At 44.8% G+C, this 20,558-nt stretch overlaps 1 protein-coding gene across 1 annotated transcript in view; it reads left to right on the top strand.

Moving 5' to 3' along the window:
• The window catches only part of CALCRL (calcitonin receptor like receptor), a 146,809-nt gene extending 126,528 nt beyond the window's left edge, over positions 1–20,281 (top strand). Inside the window, exons 11-13 of the mRNA XM_077490499.1 lie at positions 8,276–8,494; positions 11,392–11,433; positions 15,838–20,281. Coding sequence (XP_077346625.1) covers positions 8,276–8,494; positions 11,392–11,433; positions 15,838–16,059 — 483 coding nt within the window. The 3' untranslated portion in view covers positions 16,060–20,281. The remainder of the gene's footprint in view (positions 1–8,275; positions 8,495–11,391; positions 11,434–15,837) is intronic.
• The last annotated feature ends 277 nt before the right edge of the window (positions 20,282–20,558 follow it).

Below are 20,558 nucleotides of genomic sequence, written 5' to 3'. Positions count from 1 at the left end.
CACCAATGTAAGGAACATTCTTCCCACTAATCACCAATGTAAGGAACATTCTTCCCAATTTTTCTTTATTAAAAGTCTTGCAATCATTAAGCATAAAATCACAATATATAAATATACATAAATATATACATATTTACATAAATTAAAATAAATATAGCAAAACTGCTCTCAAACCAAAAAAAAAAAAAATACTTTCCAGCAATAACATAAATCCTATTACGACTCACGCCATTACACCAGATATCAAACTTGTGAGGTTAAGAAACAATCCCGCACCCATTATGCATGCAGCCCTTCTTCAAAAAGAAGATACTAACCAACAAAAGCTAAGGGAGTGAAAGAACCAGAAAAAGAAAAGAGCTCCTCACCCAGAGATGGGCAGTTCCCCAAAGGCAGGTCTGATATTCCTCCACGCCCTTATCCAGACTGCCCGAGGCTCCCTGCCCTTCTCAAGACCCCGAATTTTCCCAACCTCACCCAGAATATCGTGCACCACCACCTCAACAGAGAGGACTTTCTTCCGCAGGGTAATCTGGCACCGTGCATTCCATGTGAAGTAACGGACAACTATACTAACTAAAAACAGTGTATCCAAATCAAAATCCCAGTGAGTCGGGAATGCCCCATACACCCACTCCGCATAACTCATGCGATAGAAAAAGGGGATGCCTAGAGCCCTCCCCACCCTTTTATACACCTCTATGTTAAAGGGACACTGGAGCAAAAAGTGGTCCATAGACTCCACTTTACCAACACACTCCGCTCTAGGACAATCCCGATCATCCACAGGGCGATGCTTCAAGTTCCCTCTCACATAGAGCCTTCCATGGAAGGCGAGCCAGGCTTGATCCCTAAACTTCAAGGGGATTCTTTCTAAATTGATTAAACGCAACCCCTCCCTCATTACAGAGCCTGGGCAATCCCTTAAGGCCAGTGACACACTGAAAGCGGAGGCCAAAATCCTCTTCTCCAGAAGCTTCCTGGGGAGGGACTTGATATCCTCCACTGTCACCTGCCACTGCCGAAGTATTTTCAGACACGGGGCAACATAAGCCGGGAGCTTGCCATGTCGGACTCTCAGACTTTTCACTGGCCCGCCATCTTCCCAGCATCGCAGAAAAGGCCTAAAACAAGATTGAAAAATACCCACCCATCCCGGCGGGTTCTCTGCTAGCATGTTACCAAGATTGTACTTTAAAAACAGCAGAGAAAAGAAAACTATTGGGTTGACCATTCCTAGGCCACCCTCCCGCCTAGACAGGTAAGTTACATTGCGTTTGATCAGGTTCAGCCTACTTCCCCATAACAGTTGGAAAAAGCAGCTGTACACCCTTGCATAGAGAGATACTGGCAAGATACAGACGAAGCTGACATATAAAAAAATTGGGACCAGGTACGTTTTGATCAAGTCAACCCTCTCCCTCAATGAAAGCTTCCATTTCTTCCAGCTTGCTACTTTGGCATTGGCACACACCAACCTGCTTTCCCAATTTCGATGACCATAGTCACCAGGACCAAATTTGATGCCCAACACTTTAATTTCCTGCTGGGGCTCTGGGAAGGCATCCGGAAGTTCGAAGCTTTCACCTTCCTCACCCATCCAGAAAACTTCACTCTTTTCATGGTTGACTTTAGAACCAGAAGCCTCCGTGTACTGCTCTATCATAGAGACCACCTCCTGCGCCTCCTCCGTTCCAGAGACAATAACAGACACATCATCGGCATAGGCCACGACCTTCAAAGGTGGCACACCAGCAATGCCCAAAGGCACCCCGCACAAAGATCCACTCTCTAGCCTTCTTATGAAGGGGTCGATTGCGAATACATATAACAGGGGGCTCAGAGGACATCCCTGGCGCACACCAGAGCCAACCTCAAAAGGCCGTCCAACCCAACCATTAACCAGTGGGAAGCTCTCAGCCCCTTTATATAATGTCTTCAGCCAATCTATAAACCTCCCCTGCAGGCCGTATCTACCAAGTAGCAAATACAGGTACTCGTGATTGACTCTATCAAAAGCCTTCGCCTGATCCAATGCCAGCAAGTACTTTCTCCATCCAGCAGCCCTGCATCGCTCCAAAGCCTCCCGGACAGCTAAAACCGCTGAAAAGGTACTTCTACCTTGGACCGAGCAGTGCTGATGACTGGACAACAAATCGCCTGCCACTGACGACAAGCGCCAAAAAAGAATCTTCGCCAAGATCTTTCTATCAACATTGAGAAGACTGATGGGGCGCCAGTTCTCAATCATTGAGGGGTCTTTACCTTTTGACAGAAGAATCACAGCTGATTGCCTCATGGAGGGAGGGAGCGAACCCTCTTCTAGACAGCTGTTATAAACCTCCGCTAAAAAGGGAGCCAGAATGGACTTAAAACACTTGTAGAACTCAGCTGTCAACCCATCTGGCCCAGGCGATTTTTTGGTAGCCAGCTTCTCTATAGCATGAACTACCTCATACACTGAAATTGGTTCTGTCAAATCCATCAAAGGCAATGTACCATTTCCCAATCCTGGAGTAGAATCCAGAAAGCTTTCCATCTTGTCCCGACAAAGGTCCTTTCTTCCTAGAAGGTCTGCATAATATAATCTGAAGATCTCCAGGATCCCTGATCTGGACTTCACCAGGGAACCCGTACTATCCCTCAGGCCTATGACCGTCTTAACTGCTATGCCTTGCTTACAGTTCTGGTAAGGATCAGGCGAGTGATATTTTCCATAATCCCTCTCCAGAACCAAGGAGGCATGCCGGTCGTATTGACACTTTCTAAGAAGAAACTTCACCTCAGAGATCTCCCCTAGATCTCCTCTATACGAGACAAGACGATCAAGCTTCCTCCGCAAATGCTGGTAGGCAATGTACATACCAAGCTGCTTCTTCTTACTTATGGCCTTGAAAAGTCCAATCGCCCTTTGTTTCACAAGCTCCCACCACTCTGACTTAGTGCTGCAAAAGTCCAGAATAGAAACCTGTGCCTGGAAAAAATCCTCAAAGGATTGTCTTACCTCTACGTCTTCCAGGAGAGCCGAATTCAGTTTCCAGGTACCCCTTCCCCTGGGTGGAGTGTCCGAGGCATTCAGAGTCACAGACAGCATACAGTGGTCAGAGAACTCCACCGCCCTCAACTCAGGAGCCGAGAAAGCAGAGTTCTCCTTTAAAAAAAACCTATCTATCCTACTCTGACTATTCCCTCTCTGAAATGTGAATCCCGTGCTGCCAGGGCAGTGCTTAATATGCACATCTACCAGGCCTGCTTGTCTCACCATATCTCTAAGAAAAACGCTATCGTACGCCAGCCTGTCTATGGAGCCTCTCCTGTCTTCAGGCCTAATTATGGTGTTAAAATCACCTCCAAAGACAACCTGCTGGGACGTAAAAAGGAAGGGCTTGATCTCTGTGAGGAGGCATTTCCTGCCCCATCTTGACTGCGGTCCATAGATATTAATCAGGCGCAAGTCCTGCCCCCTAACAGAGACGTCCAAGACCATGCATCTCCCAATCTCTACCTCAATTACCCGCCGGCACGTTACCATATCGGTTTTAAAAAGGACCGCAACTCCGCTGCAGGGCTCTGCCGCAAGAGACCAAAAGGAGGGACCGCATCTCCACTCCCTTTTTGCTAGATGGACATCGGCCAAAGTATTGAGCCAGGTCTCTTGCAAAAATAAAATCTCGGCATCAAACTCGCTGAGCAAAAATAAGGCAATATCACGAGCTCTTGCAGATTTCATGCTGGCGACATTAATGGTCGCCACCTTTATCGGAGTGGGAACTGCCATCAGGATGATTGGGGTAGTCGTTTCTTAACCTTTACCACACTCTCATCACCAGAAACAGCTCTCTTCAAACTATGTGACTCCCCCTCATCCATGGATGATAAAGAAAAAGATAAATCAGACATCCCATCACCTGACAAAACTGAAAAAGGGTTACCAGGAGGAACCCCTCCTGGGTCCGACTCTGAGGAAGAAATTACCACCTTATTTGTCTTCCTCTTCTTCTTTTTCTTCCTCCTAAACGTCTCCCACCCCTCATCATCCGAATCCCCCTCAACAGAGGGCGAGACATGGGATATGGACACCCTTCCATCAGCCCCACCCCCATCCAGCACCCCCACACCCCCCTGACCACGTTTGCGCTGCCGAGGGACAGGGACTGGAGGCTGAGAAGGAAGATCCGCTAAACCTGCCCCCCCAGCAGCCTCCGCTAGTCTGGAGGACCTACGTACAGCAGGAATAGGGACAACCACATGGGGGACAGACTTAGGGACCACATCACTAGAGGGGACAGAATCTGAAGCAACAGATGGAACTGACACAGGAGGGACAGACTCAGGGACCACATTACCAGGGGAAACAGAACCTGAAACAGATGGAACAGACACAGGAGGGACAGACTCAGGGACAACATTACCAGGGGAAACAGAACCTGAAACAGATGGAACAGACACAGGAGGGACAACAACAGTTACAGCGGCCTGATCCTCCTTATCCAGCCTCTGCAGCTCAGCCTCCAATCCTGGCAGGTTATGTAAAGCCTCTGGACACTTACTGTAAGGATGGCCAAGCTGTTGGCACAGATTGCACCGAATTTGGGTACAATCCCTTGCCAAATGGTCCAGACCCTGGCATAGCGAACACTTTTTACGCGTGCAGGTAGAGGCAAAATGGCCCTTTTCACCACATTTATTGCAGACTTTGGGCTGTCCCTGGTAAAATATAGTCAGCCGATCTCTTCCCAGGAAAGCTGAGCAGGGCAGATGTTGGACTACATTGCCCAGCACCCCCAGTTTTAGTGACACCGTCCAGGCCCCTGTCCATATCCCATGTTCATCCAGGACCTTCCGCAGTGGAGTGAGGACCTCACCATATCGGCGTAGCCATACTATCAAATCAGCCTCTGGTATTGATTCGTTACGCACCAGGATGGTCACCGATTTTATCAGAGGCTGCCTGGAAATCACCTTTGGCACCAAACCACTCCACTGCGGAAGGCCCTGGCACCTCCTATGTCGCTCCCAAAATAAGTCCAACCCCTCAGGTTTTACAAAAGATAAATCAAATTCATAACTTCCCACTGGGCAAATTAAAGCAAAAATATCCACAGCTTTAAACCCCATTTCCAAAATCAACTCTGCCACCCTCCCCCTCACTGGTGGGGTCCCCTCCCCCTCCCACTTGAACTGAACCACATTCCTCCTCCTATACCCACCACCAATCCCACCACCAAACCCCCCTATATTGTGACCACCAATATTTACAGCATTCCCCCCACCCTCCTTGGTGCGACTCCCCACAACAGACGCATAACTCCCCATATTCCTCCCAGCAGAAGAGACGTTTGTGTGTTTTGAGCCTTCTGGCACATTTCCAGCAGATATAGATTGTACAGATTTGGTCTGTACAATCGACGAGTCTTTCTTCTGCTGAGCAGAAAGAGAAATGTCATTTTTATCTTGGTCAGCAATATTAACCCCTCCACCTCCACCCACCACATTCACTGCCTTATCAATATTATTACTGTCATTATTTCCTGGCACATTCATAGTTCCTGCCGTGTCCTCAGTCACTGCTGTCCCCGTACACACGTCACCTCCAGGCCGACTCTTCTCCTCCATCAGGACAGGACCATCAGCTGAGCCGGGTGAATGTTGTCCTAATACAGCAACAGGTGAATCACTGCAGGAGACTTCCATGGCTGTCTCCACTTCACATGCTGCACTGTGCTGAACCCCTCCCCCACCTGCATCAATCAGCCCAGGTGAAGGAGAAACAGTCTCTCTGGAGCTGGCAGCCATCTTGCTTGTGGAACTACAAGTCTCAGCAGTATCAGCAAAATCCAGGCGTGGGGTGCATGATGGAGATCCATCCACATTGCTCTGCTGGGCTGATGACACCTCTGCTAGGGGCTCTCCCTCCATGTCTGCAGAGGGTTTCTCTGTAGCAGGCAGCTGTTTGCAGATTGCCTTCCCTCTCTGTTCCTCAGCTGGGACATCATCCACTACAGCAGGTGGGGCAGACATGTTGGATGGAGGCAATACAGCGCACTGGGATCCCTCCACCAGTGCTGGCTCTGCCGGTCTGCAATCCCTCTGCTCATCCTCAGGGACCTCCGATGGCTCACCAACAGACCTGTCTGCCCTCAGGGGTGACTCCATCTGCTGGATGAACTGTAGGGTGCCATGTTGAATCTCAACCCCCTGGCTGGTTGCCGCTGGCGATTCCCCAGCCTGACATGGGGGGAGAGGTGCAGAGACAGATGAAGCCGGGTTGTCTGTTACCTGCTGATCCACAGAACTCACCGCTGCCTGGCTGGAAAATCTCCTCTCATTTTTAAACTTTTCAGCAAAAGCTCCGCTTCTGTCCTTCAGTTTATTCAAAAATAAAGATTGTTTCTTTACTTTCTCCTCCATTTGCTGTAACTCTGGCTTCATGGCCAAACGGTTTTTACTCCAGGCCTGGAAATACTTGGTCTTGAAGTTCTTATGTTCAGCTTTTAAAGATTTAAGTTTTTCCTCAGCCCTTCCGATTGCCCGAAAACGGTCAACAATCTTCTGTCTGTAGGCATCCACGTTCTCAGCAGGGCCTGGACCCACAGACAGATCCTCCACCTCCTCCTCCTCACTAGGCCCCGTATCATCAGGGGAATCCATCCCAGGGCCTCCCCCAGGATCAGGCATTATTCCTGGGCTGAGCTAGCAGGCAAAGCCCAGGCTTGAAAAAAAGGTGTGGTTCTCAGAGAGCTCCTTGGGTGTGTCCTCCTCCTCCTTCCCACTGATCACCAATGTAAGGGACATTCTTCCCACTGATCACCAATGTAAGGAACATTCTTCCCACTAATCACCAATGTAAGGGACATTCTTCCCACTGATCACCAATGTAAGGAACATTCTTCCCACTGATCACCAATGTAAGGAACATTCTTCTCACTGATCACCAATGTAAGGAACATTCTTCTCACTGATCACCAATGTAAGGAACATTCTTCTCACTGATCACCAATGTAAGGAACATTCTTCTCACTGATCACCAATGTAAGGAACATTCTTCTCACTGATCACCAATGTAAGGAACATTCTTCTCACTGATCACCAATGTAAGGAACATTCTTCCCAATGATCACCAATGTAAGGAACATTCTTCTCACTGATCACCAATGTAAGGAACATTCTTCTCACTGATCACCAATGTAAGGAACATTCTTCTCACTGATCACCAATGTAAGGAACATTCTTCTCACTGATCACCAATGTAAGGAACATTCTTCTCACTGATCACCAATGTAAGGAACATTCTTCTCAACTTTCGTCCTCAACTTTCGAAAAAAAGTCCTGCGTGTGACCAACTAATACTAGATATACCATGACCTGGTTGAAGAACAACTTAGGAACAGCAAAATGTCTTCAACATTAGAGAACAAGTCCTGAGTTTGACCAACTACTACTAGATATAGCATGACCTGGTTGAGCGAGAACCTTCACAGGCAAACCTGCCAAACCTAGCAACAGAGGATGCCCATTGGATGGATAGTGAAGTGTCTTCAACATTAGAGAACAAGTCCAGAGTGTCACCAACTACTGCTGTATATAGGTTGAATGAGAACCTTCACAGAAAAACTGGCCAAACCTAGGAACTGAGGAAGCCCAAAGGATGAGCAGCGAAGTGCCTTGAACATATGACAACAAGTCCTGAGTGTGACCTACTACTACTACTAGATATTCCATGACCTGGTTGAATAAAAAAACTTCACAGACAAGCTGGCCAAACCTAGGAATTGAGGAAGCCCCTTGGAGGAGCAACGAAACGTCTTCAACATTAGAGAACAAGTCCTGAGTGTGACCAAATACTACTGGATATGCCGTGATGTGGGCGAATGAGAACCTTTACAGGCAAGCTGGCCAAACCTGGTTCAGCCTGTTTGCACAATCTGATTTAGATCTTTCAACAACTGTGTAGCGTGAGGGGCCACCTATATATTTGTACCCCATCATGTAGGGCCTTGCACTGCTTGAAGGTTGTCAAATATAAAGAACACGTGGTCGGTATAGCGCTTTGCATGATCGTGGGCAGCCTGCTCATCACTGACCAGATTGCTAGGAGAGATGTGGAGGGAGGGGGGTTCCCTCTTCTGTGGGTCACTCTTGCAGTCCATGTAATGTGATCTCTCTGCTATATAGGTCAGCTGTTACATTGTAATTCACATGGAGTTGTAGCCAGTTGAGAGCATATCCGTACATTGTTTGTAATCGTGTTTGTGTTTTTTCTGTTTGCTCTAAGGTGAACCTGTTCTTTCTCCTGAACATTGTGCGTGTCCTAATCACAAAACTGAAAGTGACGCATCAGGCGGAATCCAACCTGTACATGAAAGCAGTGCGAGCCACTCTCATCCTCGTGCCACTTCTTGGAATCCAGTTTGTATTGTTGCCATGGAGACCGGAAGGACACATAGCGGAGGAAATCTATGACTATGTCATGCATATTCTCATGAATTACCAGGTACAGCTGCAGAAAATGCTCTTGCTTTAGGCTAAACGCCTTATTTTGGGCCAGTCGTAGCCTGAAAATGTCGCTCTGGTTTTGCCTGAGTTTAAATGCAATGCAAACCGTTTTGTAATATAATATAATGCTGATAAAATGAATAATTTAAAATGTAGCGTCTTCAGTTATACAAATGTCATCAGGCATCTAGTATAAGTACATAAACTTGTCTTGCAATGAAACAATTTTAATCTCCTGCACAGGATTACTTTCTAAGATGGGGAGAAGCAGCACCAGCAGCCAATCAGATTCTGCTACAGTGCACATGTTCTCACAGAACATCTGGACAGGGTGCGTGAGCAGTGGTATGACCTCTTCAGTCTGATGCTGTCCCTTTATTGTCGATAGAGAGGCTGAGAGGGTGTTCCTGACCAGGCTGCCAATGTGAGTTCAGGTGGCCCCTGTAAGATCTATCTATGACCAAGAGGCCAAGGTCTATGCCACTGGCCTATCTATGACCACGAGACCAAGGTCTATGCCACTGGCCTATCTATGACCACGAGGCCAAGGTCTATGCCACTGGCCTATCTATGACCACGAGACCAAGGTCTATGCCACTGGCCTATCTATGACCAAGAGGCCAAGGACTATGCCACTGGCCTATCTGTGACCAAGAGACCAAGGTCTATGCCCCTGGCCTATCTACGACCAAGAGACCAAGGTCTATGCCACTGGCCTATCTGTGACCAAGAGACCAAGGTCTATGCCATTGTCCTATCTATGACCACAAGACCAAGGTCTATGCCACTGGCCTATCTGTGACCAAGAGACCAAGGTCTATGCCATTGGCCTATCTATGACCAAGAGGCCAAGGTCTATGCCACTGGCCTATCTATGACCAAGAGACGAAGGTCTATGCCACTGGCCTATCTGTGACCAATAGACCAAGGTCTATGCCATTGGCCTATCTGTGACCAAGAGGCCAAGGTCTATGCCACTGGCCTATCTATGACCAAGAGGCCAAGGTCTATGCCACTGGCCTATCTGTGAACAAGAGACCAAGGTCTATGCCACTGGCCTATCTATGACCACAAGACCAAGGTCTATGCCATTGGCCTATCTTTGACCAATAGGCCAAGGTCTATGCCACTGGCCTATCTATGACCAAGAGGCCAAGGTCTATGCCACAGAATATCTGGACAGGGTGAGTGAGCAGTGGCATGACCTCATTAGTCAGCTGCTGTTCCTTGATTGCCAATAAAGAGTCTGAGAGGGTATTCCTGACCAGGCTGCCAATGTGAGGTCAGGTGGCCCCTGTAAGAACAGACCTATGACCAAGAGGCCAAGGTCTATGCCACTGGCCTATCTGTGACCAAGAGACCAAGGTCTATGCCACTGGCCTATCTGTGACCAAGAGACCAAGGTCTATGCCACTGGCCTATCTATGACCAAGAGGTCAAGATCTATGCCACTGGCCTATCTATGACCAAGAGGTCAAGGTCTATGCCACTGGCCTATCTATGACCAAGAGGCCAAGTTTTATGCCACTGTCCTGTAGAATACAATCTTAGTCCTGCCTGCCTTGGGGCCCTTGGCTTACTTTTGGGAGCTCACTCCCAGCTGGGTGTATTTGTAATTCCAAGGTAAGTAGGCACAGTCTAATTTTGCAGAACAACTTTGTAAGCAGGAACACACCTACAAAGGCCCTGACTTATCCTTTGGAGGAGTAGTACATCTGATGGGCTCAGCTCCAGGTTGAAGTCAGGCGAAAGGTAGCCCACCAGGCTTTGGGTCTCCTCTCCGGCCTTCACCTCCAGCATACAGTAGCAACACAACTGTAGTCACAGTCCTGCAACTCAGGAATGAGTAGCGCACCACATAGCACAGCAGACAGTAACACACCATAGCAGCAACCACGGCAGAAACCCCTAGCAAAATATGTACAGCTGCTTCCAGCCCTGATGCTCTCAGCAGCACAGTCCTTGGAAGCAATGTCTGAGTCCTTCACTTTTGGGCTCCAGGCACGCTCAGTCTAAGTCGTCTACGGGCTGCGGGTCTAAGATGTCTAAGATGTTCCCAAGGAACTCCAAAAACCATGAGCAAAGTCAACTCTCCTAGCTAATCAGGTTCCTCCTTTTTAATCAGCAGTAAACAGATCCTCAGCAGCAGTCATATTGCAGGCCCACAGCAGTGAACCCTGGCTCTTGACCCCTAGCAAAATGTGCACAGCTGTCTCCAGCCCTGAAGCTCTCAGCAGCAGTTTTTGATAGCAACGGCAGCAACCCCAAGTCACATGCATTGCCAGCTCGAGCCCTGAAGCTCTCAGCAGCACAGTCCTTGGCAGCAATGTCGGGGCCCCTCAATGCTGGACCCCATGCACATTCAGCCCACCTGCACAGGCTATGGGTCTAAGTCACTCCCAAGGAACTCCAAAAACCGTGGGCAGGGTCAACTCACATGACCAATCAGGTTCCTCCTTTCTGAGGTGATCTCATCAGCAGTAAACTGATCCCTGACAGATCCTAAGTAACCCCAAGATGCTCTCAGCAGCACAGTCCTTGGCAGCAATGTCTGACCCCCTTCACTCCTGAGCTTCAGGGAAGCTTAGTCCACCTTCACAGGTTGTAGGCCTCAGCCGCTCCCCCAGAGCTACAAAAGGCAATGTCTAGGGTCAACCCTCCAATCAGGTTCCACCATTCTAACTCCCTTCTCCCTGCAGCTGTCTATTACAGGACGGGGAGGGTAGGAACAATCTGCAGTGGGAAGCAATAATTTTGCTGGGCAGCTTAAAGAGGCCCGGCTTGCACTGCATCAATGAAAACTGCTGGGAGATTGTCCATATTTATTGATTTTATTGGTTCTAATCATTAATGTCTGGAAATGTATGCATTGATAGAAATCATTCTTTTCTCTAGGGATTGCTGGTGGCTACAATATTTTGTTTCTTCAATGGAGAGGTAAGTGTTTTTTTTTTTTTTTTGTTTTTTTTCTGCAAACCTGAAATTTATTGAATTTTTATAAAAATAAAAAAAAATACGGATATGGTGCTTTTATCACTTAGAGAAGCTTGGTCAGCCCATGTTATAACAAACAAGTAGAACTAGGAGCACACACCTGTGCACACTCCTTGCTGTGAGACCCCCCCCCTACCCCACTGTCAATGACAGCTCTGGGTCTACACTAATGGTCAAGAACCAATAAGCATGGCGCCCAGTCATGTGATCACCACACATTTGTTAGTTAAAATCAATTTAAAGCTACATGACCATTTAAGACTCCTCGGCCCCCAGGTCTAAATGCTGGGTTTGAGTTTAGTACTGTGAAGGTTGCTCTGTGTTGGCAGCACATTTAAGAGCCGGACCGCCTCATTCACACAGCGCACATCAGTCCGGAATCTCCAGCCATCCTCCTGCCCAGTGATCCAATCAACAAGTCTGCTCTGGGAGCCTCATTGATTGGAGAGCTGTATGCCCAGCTGAGCAGGAGGCATGCTGGACCTCTGCAGAGAGACCGCTGTTTATCCACAGAGATCAAAGGCTCCTCCTCTGCAGCATGCTGGCAGGGGACAGGCTTTGGTTGCTTTATGAAGATAAAGGACCGGAAGTCTTTGCACCGCTTTTCCTTTGATGTACCTGGAATGCATTTCGCTTCTTTGAATTGCATGTTCAGTTTGGCTCTAGCATGAACGTATGTGCCAGGGCTTGGCTCAGCCCTTCCTTCTCTGAGCTAGCCGCTCAGCTGTCGGCTAATTGCCAGCTCATATCTCTCCACAGTTACTCAGCTGTTGATGATCCTGCTCGTCAGTCCTGCCTACTTAAGCCGTCCAGCCCAGATGATCTCTGCCTTCCCCTTGGTCAACATCACAGAGACTATCTACTGTGTTCCTGTTAAAGACTTGCTTGGCTGACATTCCTTCTGGCTCCAGATCCTGCTGAACGAGACAGAAGTACAGCTAAATCACACTTGTTTAAAAATAAATAAACAAACATAGTCCAAACATAGCCAGAGTTCAGGAACCGGAACGGATAGTCAGACAAGCCAAAACATCAGGGAGCCAGAGATGAGCGTAGTAGAACAACCAGCAGGACCTGAAGCCGGAAGGGATGTCAGTCAAGCATGTCTTTTAACAGGAATGCAGGAGATAGTCTCTGTGATGTTGACCAAGGGGAAGGCAGAGATCCTCTGGACTGGACTGTTTAAGTAGGCAGGACTGACGAGCAGGATATCATCAACAGGTGAGTAACTGTGGATAGATAGGAGCTGGCAATTAGCCCAGCCCAAAGCCCAAATCAATCCGAAATGAAGCTCAGAGAAGGAAGGGCTGAACCCAGCCCTAACAGCTGATCCCTGGCTTCCTGACTTTCTGCCTTGTCTGACTGTCCGTTCCGGTTAACGAACTTTGGCTATGTTTTTGACTACGTTTTGTTCTATTTAGTTTTATTATTAAACAAGTATGATTTAAACTGGCGGCACAGTGGTGTAGTGGTTAGCACTCTCACCTAGCAGTAAAAAGGGTTGCTGGTTTGAATCCCAACCACGACACTACCTGCCTGCAGTTTGCATGTTCTCCCTGTGCCTGCGTGGGTTTCCTCCGGGTACTCCGGTTTCCTCCCACACTCCAAAGACCTGCAGGTAGGGTAATTGGCTTCTGTCCCAAATTGGCCCTAGTATATGAATGGGGACCTTGGATTGTGGGCTCCTTGAGGGTAGGAACCAATGTGAGTGTGCAATGTACAGGGATAGGGACAATTGTAGACACTCACTCAGGTTGAACTGGATGGACTGGTGTCTTTATTCAACCTTACTAACTATGTAACTGTACTTCTGTCTCGGTCTGATTTCATGGTTTCTGATAGTATGTAAACCTTTGTCCCTTGTATTCCACCTAAGGATTACTTCTCTTTGCAGACTGTATTCAAGACACACTGACTACCTGGTGATCCCACCAATCCCTTTGTCTTCCTCCCTTCTGACCATGCTAACCAGGAAGGCTAATTTGGTCAGTTTACATCCTTTAAATTGTAATTGGACCTACAGGATATTGTGCTGACGCACGGTGTGCCTGTAGTTCCATAGTGCACCCCCTGTACAGCCTTGCTCACTTTGATAGTCATAGGGTCTCAGCAGGAGTGGTCACAAGAATGGCCTCACTTGGTCCTGCCTCCTATCTAACCAGACCACACCCGCCTAATGGAAGAGGCATCAGAGCAGAGCCATGCGGTCACATGACCACCGGAATATGTGAATCCTAAGTAGACATGTGTAGAGCGAAAATATTTTGTTTTACTTCATTTCGGATCGATTTGTTAAGTTACTAATTTTGTTTAGTTACATTCATTCAACGGAATTCATTTTGTTTAGTTTACTCGTTCTTGACCAGGTTCAAATTTTTCCACTGGTTTTGGTTGTATTTGAATCAAAAAAATCCAAAAAGAATCCAAAAAATGTAATCGATTTAAATTCATTATGAAGAATAGAATAGCTGGTTCTATTCGGAATTCAAATTTTCATTCTATTCTATTCAAATTTTGAAATTTCAGTTTCAGAATATGTCTATATTCTTTTTTTTTTTTTTTTTTTTTCTATTCTATTCAGTTTTTCTATTCTAGTCTGTTCTTTTCTATTTTATTTGTTTTTTCTATTCTAGTCTGTTCTTTTCTATTTTATTCGGTTTTTATATTCTAGTCTGTTCTTTTCTATTTTATTTTGTTTTTTTCTATTCTAGTCTGTTTTTTCTATTTTATTCTATTTCATTCTATTATTTTCTATTCATTTTTTATATTCTATTTTATTCTTTTTGAAATTCGAATTTCGGAGGATGGTTATATTATTTCAATTTTATTCTAATCTATTCTATTTTTTTTTTCTTTTTCTATTTTTTTTCTATTCTTTTCTGTTGTGTTTTATTTTTGTTCTTTCCATCCTATTCTATTCTTTTCTCAATTCAAATTTCGGAATTTTTTCTCTATTCCTTTATATTCTATTCTGTTCTGTTTTAGTCTATTCTATTCTTTTCGAAAATTTGAATTTCTGATGACAGCTGTATTCTAATACACAGTCTTTTGAAGGAGGTGAGCAATAGTCAGCAATGTTTTTTTTTTTACATTTAGGATTTGTTTTCAAATTCAATTTCGTTTTCAAATTAATTTCAAATTAGTTTTCAAATTCAATTTAAAATTTAAATTTAAAAATTGTTTTCAAATTCAATTTCGTTTTCAAATTAATTTAAAATTAGTTCTGTTTTAGTCTATTCTATTCTTTTCGAAAATTTGAATTTCTGATGACAGCTGTATTCTAATGCACAGTCTTTTGAAGGAGGTGAGCAATAGTCAGCAATATGTTTTTTTTTTTTACATTTAGGATTTGTTTTCAAATTCAATTTTGTTTTCAAATTCAATTTTGTTTTCAAATTAATTTCAAATTAGTTTTCCAATTAAATTTAAAATTAAATTTTAAATTTAAATTTTAAATTTAAATTTTAAATTTAAATTTTAAATTTAAATTTTAAATTTAAATTTTAAATTTAAATTTTAAAAATTGTTTTCAAATTCAATTTAAAATTCAATTTAAAATTTAAATTTTAAATTTAATTTTAAATTTAATTTTAAATTTAATTTAAAAACGAATTTGAAATTAATTTGAAAACGAAATTGAATTTGAAAACAAATTTTAAATTTAAAATTTGTTTTCAAATTCAATTTCGTTTTCAAATTAATTTCAAATTCGTAATTTAAAATTTGTTTTCAAATTCAATTTAAAATTTAAATTTAAAATTTGTTTTCAATTTCGTTTTCAAATTAATTTCAAATTTCGTTTTCAAATTAAATTTAAAATTAAATTTTAAATTTGTTTTCAAATTCAATTTCGTTTTCAAATTAATTTCGAATTAGTTTAGATTTTGATTTGAATTCGGATCATTCGTTTTTTCAGATGAAAATTCATTTTATTTAATTTCGGATTCGATGGAATTCAGTACTATTGTAATTCAGAAAATCAGATACATTAGAATCTCTGAATAATGAAAATAATTTCAATTGGGAAGCGAAATGAACCGCACGCGTCTAATCACAATCTACTTTCAGCATGGGCAATATTCCAGTCCATAACTGTCTATTATCTACAAACCAAAATGTTCTCCTAGGCCAGTGATGGCGAACCTTGGCACTCCAGATGTTTTGGAACTACATTTCCCATGATGCTCAACTACACTGCAGAGTGCAAGAGCATCATGGGAAATGTAGTTCCAAAACATCTGGGGTGCCAAGGTTCGCCATCACTGTCCTAGGCTGTGATGAGCCATGTACCAATCCATGGAAGCATTGGGTCTTCTTACACACACTATGTTTTTGTTGGGTTTTTAGGTTCAAGGCGTTCTAAAAAGACATTGGAACCAGTACAGGATCCAGTTTGGAAATGGCTTTCCACATTCTGAGGGTCTCCGATCGGCGTCCTACACCATATCCTCCATCAGCGAGGCTCAGGGCACCACGTTTACCCACGACTATAACAGCGAGCACTCAAACGGGAAAAACTGCCATGACATGGAGAACATGTCCTTCAAACAGGATAAATCGTACCTGTGAATCCCAGAACCGGCTCCGAGAATTGCGCGTCCGCGTGTCGAGGAGTAACCACTGCAAGGCCTACTACTCATCTTATGTTTGTTTTCAGTATTTCATATTTATAGTAAGTTTGTAAATTGTATTAAGTTTTATGTTTTTGCACTTGTATAGAAAGATGAATCCTACCCAGCAAGGAGAATCCAATAAGTATATGTGTTCTGTGCTCGCAAACCCCCGATATTCCGGGGGTATTGTCCTGGCTGACCGGGTGGTAGAGGCCAACCAAGGGCACATCCTATACCCCAACCTCCAGTAAAAAGGAGAAAAAGCCAGCGGAACGCGGTAAAAATTTAACACAGGTGTAACTTTATTGTTCTGGGCAAGAAGTCCCCACCTAGGACCCCCTCCTCTGATGCATTTCGCCCAAACTCACATGTAGGTGGGGTGCAGCGTGGTGTGGTGGAATACCAAGTGCCAGAAGATAACCAGAGGCACATCTATACCCCAACCGCCTGTAAATGTAAAGGAGGAAAAGCCAGCGGAACTCAGTTAAAATTCATCCAAGGTTTAACTTTACTGTTCTGGACAAGCAGACACAAAGTCCACACCTGGTACCCCCCACCTCTGATGCATTTCACCCAAACTTATATGTAGGTGGGGCGCAACATGGTGTGGCGGAAAACCTGGTACCAGAAGCTAACCCAGGGCACATTCTATACCCCAACCACCAGTAAATGTAAAGGAGAAAAAGCCAGCGGAACGTGGTTAAAATTCAACCCAGGTGTAACTTTATTGTTTTGGGCTAACAAACACAAAATCCCCACCTGGTACCACCACCTCTGATTCATTTCACCCAAACCTACATGCGACGGGAATAACACATTCAGTCTTCCATATGGGATCCCAGTGCACTGAAAGGACTGGGATCCCTTTATATAATGCAGATATATAAATAATGCAGAAACAGTTCACAAATAATCGGGAAGGCAGCCCAAACCGGGAACACTCACAAGTCCAACGGTGGGTAGAGAGCAGAGTGCAGCCAACCTGTCAGCGTCTGTAGAGAGAGAGAGGAAGAATGTGGCCTGGCCGTCTTGTGCCCAACAGGCAGGCTTCTAGAGGATTTGCGAGCCCTACGTTTTCCCTCCTCATCAGGAACCTTTTCCCCTGCTGCTAGTACTGTCCCTATCAGGCGGGGTACCTGTCCTTACTCTACCCACTTTCAAATGAATTCCAAACCCCGGAGCCAGGGCCTTTAAATAGGCGCTGTCTGACCCAAAATGGCTGCCAGGGTCACATGGGGTGGCAGCATCCAATGGGATATCTTCCCCGGTGGCCTAGGAAACTGTAGAGAAACTAGTGTTCTTCCTGACTTCCTCTCCAACTGCAGTGTTATTGCAGAAAAGCATCACCTGGAGAAAGGTAGACCGCACCTGACTACATACGAAAAAGGCCAATTTCAGGTGAAACAGACCAGAGGGAAAGGTCCCAAGTGAGGACTTGATTTCTGCTCATCATCATTAATAAAGTTACACCTGTGTTGCCTTCATCGGAATCCCGCCAGCTTTTTCTCTTTTGGATTTACTGGAAAACTGCTGGTGGATATTTAATGAGCAGAACGAAGTCTATTTTTTGTTCTTTTCTTGGTCATGGCTTCTGGTGTGGCTCTTCCTCCACCTGATCTTCAGATGTTGTTCAGCCAGAATTATGAATTTATGCAAAATACGGTTAATGCTCTTATGTGTTCCTCCATTTCTGGCCATGAGCATTGTCTTCACGGAGTCCGAACAGGAAGAATTTCCTCCTACAACCCTTAAACTGCTAGGTCAGAGTTGTTCTTCAATGTTCTGTCCGCCAGTAGACAAAGTTCATGTCCCATGCTGCTCCATGCTGTAGAAGGATGGTTACAAGGTTGGGCAGGGCACTGGTTCCACTAGAGGTGGTGGGGACAATGGAATGGAAGCCCCTTTGGGGAAAAAGACCAGTGTGAAGAGAGTTTTCTGTACATGGCGAAATCATAAGAGAAGCGTGTGAGTGTGACTACCCTGTCCTGTACCATGTCATGGGACTACTATGTCCTACATAAATGTCTGAACGGAAAGCTCATGAACTATTTTTATGACCTGGGGTGTTTTGTGCCCTTGTTGAGCAATGTGTGTTTTTTTTTTTAATCATTCATATTTTTAGTATTTCAGCATAATGGTCCTTCTCGCTCCCTGCCACTAACAGTAGGGGGGGCAGAGAGAGACATGCCTATGACAAAGCAGAAGAACTGTTGGTGGACCCAAGGCTAGATGAAATCAATGTTCAATCTCCAACTCTAGGACACAGCTCGGGGGTAACCTTAGGGGTCCCTGGAGTTGTCCAAACACCAAGTGTAAAGCATGAGAGCACCAAAAGTTTGTGGTGCTCTCATCCTTTACACTTGGCGTTTGGACAACTCCAGATACCCCTGGATATTTAATGAGCAGAACGAAGTCTATTTTTGTTCTTTTCTTGATCATGGCTTCTGGTGTGGCTCTCTCTCCACTTGATCTTCAGATGTTCTTCAGCCAGAATTCTGAATTTATGCAAAATAGGGTTAATGCTCTTATGTGTTCCTCCATTTCCGGCCATGAGCATTGTCTTCATGGAGTTTAAACAGGAAGAAGTTCCTCCTACAACCCTTAAACTGGTAGGTCAGAGTGGACGTCAATGTTCTTCAATGTCCTGTCCCCCCAGTAGACAAAGTTCATGTCCCATGCTGCTCCATGCTGTGGAAGGACGGTTATAAGGTTGGACAGGGCGCTGGAGAGCAAGGATGGTTTTTATTGATACTAGGTGGGGCGTTACTGAAAAATTATTCATGCAAATTGATAATGGGTTCCTTTTAATTTGCTTTCACTCCAACTGGTTCCACTAGAGGTGGTGGGGACAATGGAATGGACTATTTTTATGACCTGGGGTGTTTTGTGCCCTTGGTGAGCAATGCGATTTATTTATTTTTTTAATCATTCAGATTTTTCTATCTTTAATGATACAAAGTAATTCAGCATTATGGTCCTTCTCGCTCCCTTCCGATAACAGTAGGGGGCAGAGAGCGACATGCCTATGACAAAGCAGAAGAACCGTTGGTGGACCCAAGGCTAGATGAAATCAAAGTTCAATCTCCAACTCCAGCACACAGCTCGCTCTCCTCCGGGGTAACCTTAGGGGTCCCTGGAGTTGATCAAACACCAAGTGTAAAGCATGAGAGCACCACAAGTTTGTGGTGCTCTCATCCTTTACACTTGGCGTTTGGACAACTCCAGGGACCCCTGGATATTTAATGAGCAGAACGAAGTCTATTTTTGTTCTTTTCTTGGTCATGGCTTCTGGTGTGGCTCTCTCTCCACTTGATCTTCAGATGTTCTTCAGCCAGAATTCAGAATTTATGCAAAATAGGGTTAATGCTCTTATGTGTTCCTCCATTTCCGGCCATGAGCATTGTCTTCATGGAGTTTAAACAGGAAGAAGTTCCTCCTACAACCCTTAAACTGGTAGGTCAGAGTGGACGTCAATGTTCTTCAATGTCCTGTCCCCCCAGTAGACAAAGTTCATGTCCCATGCTGCTCCATGCTGTGGAAGGACGGTTATAAGGTTGGACAGGGCGCTGGAGAGCAAGGATGGTTTTTATTGATACTAGGTGGGGCGTTACTGAAAAATTATTCATGCAAATTGATAATGGGTTCCTTTTAATTTGCTTTCACTCCAACTGGTTCCACTAGAGGTGGTGGGGACAATGGAATGGACTATTTTTATGACCTGGGGTGTTTTGTGCCCTTGGTAAGCAATGCGATTTTTTTTTTTTTTTTTTTTTAATCATTCAGATTTTTCTATCTTTAATGATACAAAGTAATTCAGCATTATGGTCCTTCTCGCTCCCTGCCGCTAACAGTAGGGGGCAGAGAGAGACATGCCTATGACAAAGCAGAAGAACCGTTGGTGGACCCAAGGCTGGATGAAATCAAAGTTCAATCTCCAACTCTAGGACACAGCAGAAAAGTTTATCAATCTTTATTTTTAATAAAAAAATAAAAAAATCAGAAGATAAAACCAACGCGTCGTGGGGCTAGTTGAATCAAAATTTGATCTCCAACTCTAGGACACAGCTCGCTATCCTACAGGGAACCTTTAGGGGTCCCTGGAGTTTTCCAGTCTAAGTGTAAAGGATGAGAACACCACAAGTTTGTAAATGAGTTCAGAAAAGTTTAGTGATTTTGATTTTAAAAAAAAAAGAGAAATTAAAAGATAAAACCAACATGTTTCGACACTCAAAGCTTCATCAGGGCTTAAACAGTGGAAAAAAGAAAGACATTTCTAACCAAATGGACCTGGGTACTCTCCTATTTAAGTGTAAGGCCACATTCACAAGGCCAGTTACATGTAGCCACCAGATTTTTGGGGGAAAATCAGGGGTCTAAAAGACCCCCGATGGCTCACTTTTGAGACAGAGAAAGTGATTGAGGACTCATTCCTCAATCCCTGTCTGTGCAACCTCA

Source organism: Lithobates pipiens, unplaced genomic scaffold (genome assembly GCF_037356315.1).
Source record: "Lithobates pipiens isolate NorthernLeopardFrog02 unplaced genomic scaffold, aLitPip1_a1.2 Scaffold_19, whole genome shotgun sequence".
Lineage (NCBI taxonomy): Eukaryota > Metazoa > Chordata > Amphibia > Anura > Ranidae > Lithobates > Lithobates pipiens.
This window is presented reverse-complemented; position numbering and strand designations above follow the sequence as displayed.